General features: G+C 39.4%; 1 protein-coding gene across 1 annotated transcript in view; it reads left to right on the top strand.

Annotated features, from left to right (window-relative positions):
* The window catches only part of MED13 (mediator complex subunit 13), a 124862-nt gene that overhangs the window by 49228 nt on the left and 66326 nt on the right, over positions 1–9308 (top strand). Inside the window, 1 exon segment of the mRNA XM_017875238.1 lies at positions 5642–6322. Within this exon segment, the coding sequence (XP_017730727.1) occupies positions 5642–6322 (681 nt within the window).

Here is a 9308-nt window from a genome sequence, read left to right as displayed (position 1 = left end):
TTTCTTTTTTGAGGCAGAGTTTCATTCTGTCACCCAGGCTGGAGTACAGTGGTGCTATCTTGGCTCACTTGCAACCTCCACCTCCTGGGTTCAAGTGATTCTTCTCCCTCACCCTCCTGAGTAGTTGGGATTAAAGGCGCCCGCCACCACACCCGGCTAATTTTTTGTATTTTTAGTAGAGACGCGGTTTCACCGTGTTGTCCAGGCTGGTCTAGAACCAGCCTCGGGTGATCTGTCCACCTTCGCCTCCCAAAGTGCTGGGATTACAGGCATGAGCCACCATGCCCAGCCCAATATATTTTATTGAACTTATCTAACATATTATTTTGATATATAGTAATTGTGATGACACATTAGTGAGATATTTAACATTCCTTTATTTTATAACATGTTTTGGAAAAGTGGTATTTTACATCTGTAACACATCTCAAGTTAGACTAGCCACTTGTCAAGTGTCTAATGGCTACATGTAACTTGTGGCTACCATTATTGGATAGTGCAGCTTTAGAAATTAGGTAGAAATAGGACTGAAGGGCTGGAAGATACAGAAAAGATGAATTTCTATTCAATATTAAGAATTTACCTTCTAGCAGTTGGAGCTGTTTGATGAGGGGGGTGCATCTCCTTTTACAGTAATATGGTCCTTATCATTGAAAGTATTGAAAAAAAACCCTTTCAAGCCAATGGAGTGGCTCTTGCCTGTAAACCCAGCTACTTGGGAGGCTGTAGTGAGCTCTAATCATGGTACTGTGTTCCAGCCTGGGCAACGGCGTGAGGAAAAAAAAAGAGAAGGGATTATTCATACATTGGATAGAACCTACTGGGTTTTTTGGTTTTTGTTTTGTTTTGTTTTGTTTTGTTTTTTGTTTTTGGTTTTTTGTGTTTTGGACAAATTTCTGTGTTAAAACAAAAAAAATGCTCTTTTACAAAGTTCAGACCGGGTAAGTGGCTCATGCCCATAATCCCAGCACTTTGGGAGGCCAAAGCGGGTGTATCACTTGAGGTCAGGAGTTTGAGACCAGCGTGGCCAACGTGGCAAAACCTCGTCTCTACTGGGAAAAATATATATATATATATGTGTGTGTGTGTGTGTGTGTCTGTATATATATATGTGTGTGTATATATATGTGTGTGTATATATATATATAATTAGACTGATGTGGTGGCAGGTGCCTGTAATCCCAGCTACTTGGGAGGCTGAGGTGGGGGAATCACTTGAACCTGGGAGGCAGAGGTTACAATGAGTGGAGATCATGCCGCTGCACTCAAGCCTGGGCAACAGAGCGAGACTCTCAAAAATTAAATAAATAAAATGAAAAGTTCAAACAATACACAATAATAAAAAGTTAAAAATTAACAGGTTCCCCTCTTATGTGTGTAGGTCTGCCTGTTGCTTTCTTTCAGACAAATGGAATCGTGCTGTATTTCTGCAACTTTTGTTTTGATAAACAGCCTGAGTGTTTATCCACGTTAGCACTTACAGATGTACTCTTTTTAAAAAGTTCATAATACTGCATTTTATAGATATATAATACTTTATTTGGCAAATTTCTATGCTATGCTCTTGATAAAGATTTTTAAAGTGAATCTTAAATATTACTTTTCTGCAGTACTTTAGTATGCAGCTCTAAAAAATACGAGTATCTTCTTACATTAATATAATTCTACCCTCATACCTAATGTTATACCTTGTCCAGATTTTCTCAGAAACGTCTTTTTGTAGGTAGTTTATTTGACTAGGATTCAAACAAGGAGTAAACATTTGGTTGTTATGTTTTCTGAATCTCTCCTTTTAGTTATCTCCTGTTCCCTTTTCATGACATTGACTTGGTTGGTAAAACTAGGTCAGTTCTCCCTATAGAGTGCCCCATATTCTGGATTTTTCATTTTACTTGTCATGTAATTTTACTTCTTTTGGTGTAATTTAATTTCTTCCTTTTTCCTTTGCATTTCTATAAATGGAAGGTAACTGTAGAGCTGAGCTATCCAATACTAGCTGTGTTAGTAACTACTGTTGGCTATTTAAATTTACAGTAATTGGATTTAAATACAATTAAAAATTCAGTTCCTCAGCTGGGTGCAGTGGTTCATGCCTGTAATCCCAGCACTTTGGAAGGCTCTCTTGAGTCCAGGAATTTGAGGTTACAGTGTGCTATGATTGTACTGCATTCCAGCCTCAGTGACAGAACAAGACCGTGTCTCTTAAAAAAAAAAATTTGGTTCCTCAGTTACACTAGCCACAATTCAAGTGCTCAAGAGCCATATACAGGCTGGGTGCAGTGGCTCATGCCTGTAATCCTAGCATTTTGGGAGGCTGAGGTAGGTGGATCATTTGAGGTCACGAGTTCAAGACCAGCCTGACCAACATGGTGAAACCCCATCTCTACTAAAAATACAAAAATTAGCCCAGTGTGGTGGTGGGCACCTGAAATCCCAGCTGCTTGGGAGACTGAGGCAGAAGAATAGCTTGAACCCAGGAGGCAGAGGTTGCAGTGAGCCAAGAGCATGCCACTGCACTCCAGCCTGGGTGACAGAGCGAGACTGTGTCTCAAAATATATATATATATACACACACACATATATACACACACACATAAAAACATATACAGAACTTCCCATCATCATAGATAGAAAGTTCTGGACAGTGCTCAGTGCTGGCCTGGGGCTTGATTACTTGATTAGACTCAACTTCAACATTTTTAGCAAGAGTAGATGGTGGCTGTGTTGCTTTTTATTGTGTTACATCAGAGAGACACAGTATCTGGTTGTCCCATGTCTAGTAATGTTAAGATTGATTAGGTGGGGATCAGCCTTACCCTTTCATTGTATAGTTTTTTTGTTTGTTTCTTTGTTTGGTGGGGGGTGGGACAGAGTCTCGCTATGTCACCCAGGCTGGAGTGCAGTGACGTGATCTCAGCTTGTTGCAACCTCCATCTCCTGGGCTGAAGCGATTCTCCTGCCTCAGCCTCCTGAGTAGCTGGGGTTACAGGTGCCTGCCACCACGCCTGGCTAATTTTTGTATTTTTAGTAGAGACAGGGTTTCACCATGTTGGCCAGGCTGGTCTCGAACTCCTGACCTCGTGATCCAACTACCTTGGCTTCTCAAAGTGCTAGGATTACAGGTGTGAGTCACCGCACCTGGCCTTATTGTATAGTTTGTAATAATGTTGACAATGAATAAAGACAATTTATCTTCTCCCTCTGAAATCTCTGACCTCTTTCTTGCCTTATTGCATTGGATAAAACCTTCAGTAAAACGTTAAATGTTGAGAGCTAATATTCTTGCTTTGTTCTTAATGTTAAGGAGAAATTATTCATGCTTAAACATCAAGTAAGATACTAGTTGTAGTTTTTCATAGGTATCTATCAGATCAAGCAAACTTTCTTTTATTCCTTGGTTGCTGAGTCTATATAAATAGGGGTTGAATATATTAATAGTATTAGTAGGGTTTTTTCTATAGTTATTGAGATAATATGGTTTTCTTTTATTCTGTTAATGTCATGCATGATATTTTTTTCTTTTGGATGCTACACTTTACATTCCCAGAATTAACATCATTTGGTCATAATGTGTTATTATTTTATATTTTGCTGGTTTGAGTTGCTAATATTTTGTTAATTATTTACATCTGTGTTCTTAAGAGATAATGGTCTACAGTTTTCTTTTTGTGTAATATCTTTGATTTTAATGTTAGGATAATGGTGGATTTCTCCTATGTCCTTTTGAAAGGAGTTTGGTTTTCTTTGATAACTTTGGTTCTTTTTTTTCTCCATGCACAATAAGATATCTCAGGCTCTGTACAAAAAGTATCTCAGCCAGGCGCAATGGCTCACGCCTATAATCCCAGCACTTTGGGAGGCCAAGGCGGGCGGATCACAAGGTCAAGAGATCAAGACCATCCTGGCCAACGTGGTGAAACCCCGTCTCTACTAAAAATACAAAAGTCAGCTGGGTGTGGTGGCGTGCACCTGTAGTCCCAGCTACTTGGGAGGCTGAGGCAGGAAAGTCGCTTGAACCTGGGAGGCGGAGGTTGCAGTGAGCCAAGATTGCACCACTGCACTCCAGCCTGGCAGCAGAGTGAGATTCGGTCTCCAGAAAAAAAAAAAAAGGTGTCTCAGCATGTCTTCTCAACAGAGAGTTTTTCAAATAAGTGCCTGTCACTGCTTTTTAATACTCTTTCTGGATAGCTCTGATTCAACAAAACAGTAAAATTTAAAAAGAAAAACCTAATGAATACTGAATGTGTAAACTCCATATCTTACCACATTTTAAAAGTTTCTTGGCTGGAGCATGGTGGCGCTCATGCCGTAATCCACGAGCACTTTGAGAGGCGAGGAGGGCGGATTCACCTGAGGCGGGGTTCAAGGACCAGAACCTGACCAACATCGGGGAGAAAACCCGGTCTCTAACTAGAGAATACAGAAATTAGCTGGGCATGATGGGACATGCCTGAATAATCCAGACTCTAGGGAGCGCGGCAGGAGAATCGCCTTGAACCTGAGGCAGAGGTTGAGTGAGCCAAGATCACGCCAATTACACTCCAGCTGGGAGAAGAGCAAACTTCTCTCAAAAAAGAAAAAGTTTATTAGTGTAAAGTAATGAGCTCTATATATCTCATGCGTTTGGAAATGAAATCTTTATTTTTTTTTTTTTTTTTTTTTTTTGAGACGGAGTCTTTCTCTGTCACCCAGGCGGGAGTGCAGTGGCATGATCTCGGCTCACTGCAACCTCCACCTCCTGGGTTCAAGCTGTTCTCCTGCCCACCTCCCAATTAGCTGGGACTACAGGCGTGTGCCACCACACCTGGCTAATTTTTTATTTTTAGTAGAGACAGGGTTTTACCATGTTGGCCAAGCTGGTCTCAAACTCCTGACCTTAGGTGATCCACCCTCCTCAGCCTTCCAAAGTGCTGGAATTGCAGGCATCAGCCACCGTACGCAGCCTAGAAATCTTAAACTTAGCAAAATTATTTGATGTTTAGGTATATCATTTAAGTTCTTCATTTTAGAATTGCTTCAAATTATGAGGAAGAAATTATTTTAGGCATTTTCTTTCCCTTTTGTAGTCAGCTTATTCTTTTTTTTTAGTGCTAAGTATTTGGATAAGGTAGATATTGTGTGAGGCCCATCAGTCAGTCAATTCTAGCACTTTCCAGACTGATGTAACTTCTGTTCAGTAGAGTAGAATACACTTTCTAGCCAGTTGCTGTAGGATTGTAGGTGATGACTACGCTTAGCCAAGCCATTAATTTATAATAATTACTAACAGGAAATATCAGGTACATTTAGAAGTGAGTAAATTTCAAGCCTTGTTATGCCTTTTAACCTTAACTAGAATCTTACCTCTGTATTTAAATTAGATACTAAAATGTTTAAATCATATAAGACATAATCTTTGGCTGTCCGATCACATGACTATTAAATGAGCATGAGAGAATTGGCTTTTATGAATCTTTTTGCATACCCTTGTATTTTATTTAGGTCACGAGCAAAGTATTTTTTCCTCTTTTAAATTCAAATTACTTTTAGGATTATATGTGGAAAACAAATGGTAACTGAAGTGTCTAATACTGTTAACTGGTATTATACTTTGCCATAATAGTGATACTGTAAATATGAAACCTTTATTTTAACTTTTCAGGCACAAAAATCTCAAGTCAAGAAATGCTGGACAAGGACAGGCACCATCTTTAGGTCAGCAACAACAAATACTTCCTAAGCACAAGACCAATGAGAAGCAAGAAAAAAGTGAAAAGCCACAGAAACGCCCCTTGACCCCTTTTCACCATCGTGTGTCTGTTAGTGATGATGTTGGCATGGACACAGATTCAGCCAGCCAAAGACTTGTGATCTCTGCTCCAGACAGTCAAGTGAGATTTTCAAATATCCGAACTAATGATGTAGCAAAGACTCCTCAGATGCACGGCACCGAAATGGCAAATTCACCTCAACCACCCCCACTTAGTCCTCACCCTTGTGATGTGGTTGATGAAGGAGTGACTAAAACACCTTCAACTCCTCAGAGTCAACATTTTTATCAAATGCCAACACCGGATCCCTTGGTTCCTTCTAAACCAATGGAAGATAGGATAGACAGTTTGTCCCAGTCTTTCCCACCTCAATATCAGGAAGCTATAGAACCTACAGTATATGTTGGTACAGCAGTAAACTTGGAAGAAGATGAAGCCAATATAGCCTGGAAGTATTACAAGGTCCCAAAGAAAAAAGATGTAGAGTTTTTACCACCTCAACTTCCAAGTGATAAATTCAAGGATGATCCAGTTGGACCTTTTGGACAGGAAAGTGTAACATCAGTTACAGAGTATGTATTTTTTTTAATAGTCACCATTATAATTTAAGGGTGGAAATGATGCAAGTTCTTAATACTAGGACTCAGTATTGGATTCAAGGTAGGATTTACAAGAATAAATTCATTGAGTATTAACTTTGCATTATTCCTTTACTGTGTTTTTTCCTCAGGGAACGTCTTTATTATGAAATAACTTTAGCCACAAAAAGTGGAGAAAATAATATGTAAACACTTGTATACTTGTACATCAGCCACTTTAAGAATTTTATATACAGTTAGAGTTCCCATGTACTGTTTTTCTTCTTCCAGTCTTCCTTCCACTGTCCTGAATTTGGGTACTTTCTTTTTTTTTTTTTTTTCCAAGACAGAGTCTCTGTCGCCCAGGCTAGAGTGTAGAGGCATGATCTAGGCTCACTGAAACTTCACCTCCGGGTTCAAACGATCTTCTGCCTCAGCCTCCCAAGTAGCTGGGATTATAGGTGTGTGCGCCACCACACCCAGCTAATTTTTGTATTTTTAGTAGAGATGGAGTTTCACCATGTTGGCTAGGCTGGTCTCAAACTCCTGACCTCAAGTGATCCACCTACCTCGGCCTCCTGAAGTGTTGGGATTACAGGCGTGAGCCACCACACCCGGCCTGAATTCGTACTTATTATTTCAGTATATGTTTTTATACATGTAGCTCTAGTTATTTTAGTTGCTTTATGGTATTTCCTTATGAATATATGGTAAATATCTAAACTCTTAAAGATGGGTATATTGGTTATTTTCAGTTTTTCACCCTAACATTTTCCATTTTGTTTAGTACACATTTCCTTGTATACGTGTATAAGAATTTCTTTAGGAAATACATCTAAAAGCCTTTTTCAACATGGCTACGTCCATTTTCAGCATTAAGGGTTGTTGCCCAGTTGCTGTTCTGCAACTGGTGTATGGTTTAAACCCTCATGAACCATCAGTATATGAGAATGGCTGCTACACTATGTTTTCCTCTATAGTTGGTATTATGAGATTTAATTTCACTAATCTACAGCACGCAAAATGTCATCTCATTGTCTAAATATGTGTCTTCCAGATTTCTAGTGAGATTGAGCATCATTTAAAATGTTTTGGGGGTATTTAGGTTTCCTCTTCTCTGACTTGCCTATTCGTCGTATTTTTTAGTCCATTTTTCTTTTTTTTTCCTGATGTATTCTTTGCATGTTCTGAGTATTAATCCTGCATTAGTTTTATATGCTGTAGGTATCTTCCTCCATCTGTGGTTTGCCTTCTTTGTTCACTATATTAATGTTATACTTTGGGCAGAAGAAGGCTTTTTTCCAGGTATCCCTTGACTTTCTATGTTGTTATAAACACATTTATAGTCTGTCTAATAATAAGTCTTTTATATACAAATTTTTCTAAAAGATGAAAATCAACCAATAAAGTACGATTATGCTCAATAGAACTGTCTACCTATTTATTAGTGCAAGGCCAAGGAATGTACAAAGATTACGATTCCTCCTTTATCAGATCATTGTCAGTGAATTACCTTTTTTTTTCAGTGAATTACTTTCTTTTTTTTTTTTTTGAGGTGGAGTCTCACTCTGTCGCCCAGGCTGGAGTGCAGTGGCCGGATCTCAGCTCACTGCAAGCTCCGCCTCCCGGGTTTACGCCATTCTCCTGCCTCAGCCTCCCGAGTAGCTGGGACTACAGGCGCCCGCCACCTCGCCCAGCTAGTTTTTTGTATTTTTTAGTAGAGACGGGGTTTTACCGTGTTAGCCAGAGTGGTCTCGATCTCCTGACCTCGTGATCCACCCGTCCCTGCCTCCCAAAGTGCTGGGATTACAGGCTTGAGCCACCGCGCCCAGCCTAGTGAATTACTTTCTTATTGCTTAAATGCTACTAATAGGTTAAATAATGTCTTAGACTTTATTTGCTTAAAATGTCACATTTTCATTATCGATTTATGTTTATTTTTTAATGTAGCTTTTTTCTCAATATCAGATTACTCCAGATAATATAACTATTATATGGAGTTTAATACTTTCTTATTTCTGTTATAATGTGAACCAATTGCTTTCTAGACTTGTTTTCAGCTCTCTAGGATTTCATTTTTATTAGACTCAAGTTAATACCACAATTTTTTTATACCACAATTTTTTTATAGTGGCTTCTTTTTGGTTTTGCCCTTATTTTCTTGGTGAATATCTAGCTTCCTTGGGGGGAGGGGGTGAAGGGGAAGAGTGGGAGATAAATTTGGCATCCTTGTATTTCTGAAAATGATCTGATATTTTGCCTTCATGCTTGGATTGATAATTTGGTTACCTGTTGGTTTCATAATTGAAAATCATTTCCCCCTTGAACTCATAGGCATTGCTTTACTGTCTTCTAGTATCTCAAACTTCAGATGAAATATGTAATAATGAGTTTCATCCTTGCTTATTTAAAAAAACATGATCTCTTACTTCTGTGAGGCTTTTAAGGTCTTCTCTTAGCTTTAGAAATTTCACAAGAATATGTGTAGTAGGTATAATGATATTTTTTCCAGTCCTTGTGCTGGGCACTTGAAGGGCTAACTTTTTTTTTTTTTTTGAGACGGAGTCTTGCTCTTTCGTCCAGGCTGGAGTGCAGTTTCCTGATCTCCGCTCGTTGCAAGCTCTGCCTCGCCGGTTCATGCATTTTCCTGCCTCAGCCTCCCGAGTAGCTGGGACTATAGACACATGCCACCACACCCTGCTAATTGTTTACATTTTTTAGTAGAGGCGGGGTTTCACAATGTTAGTCAAAATAGTCTCAATCTCCTGACCTTGTGATCCTCCCCCCACCCACCCCCACCTCAGCCTCCCAAATTGCTGGGATTACAAGCGTGAGCCACCGTGCCCGACCAAGGGCCAACTCATTTTGAAGGCTTTTGTTCTGCAATTTGGAAATTCTCTGTTTCTTAGATAATACGATCTCCTAAAAAATTCTTTTTAAAACTTCCATGATTTAGATGGTGCTCTGTTTTCTCAGGGGA

Source organism: Rhinopithecus bieti, unplaced genomic scaffold, assembly GCF_001698545.2.
Source record: "Rhinopithecus bieti isolate Rb0 unplaced genomic scaffold, ASM169854v2 scaffold_9978, whole genome shotgun sequence".
NCBI lineage: Eukaryota > Metazoa > Chordata > Mammalia > Primates > Cercopithecidae > Rhinopithecus > Rhinopithecus bieti.
This window is presented reverse-complemented; position numbering and strand designations above follow the sequence as displayed.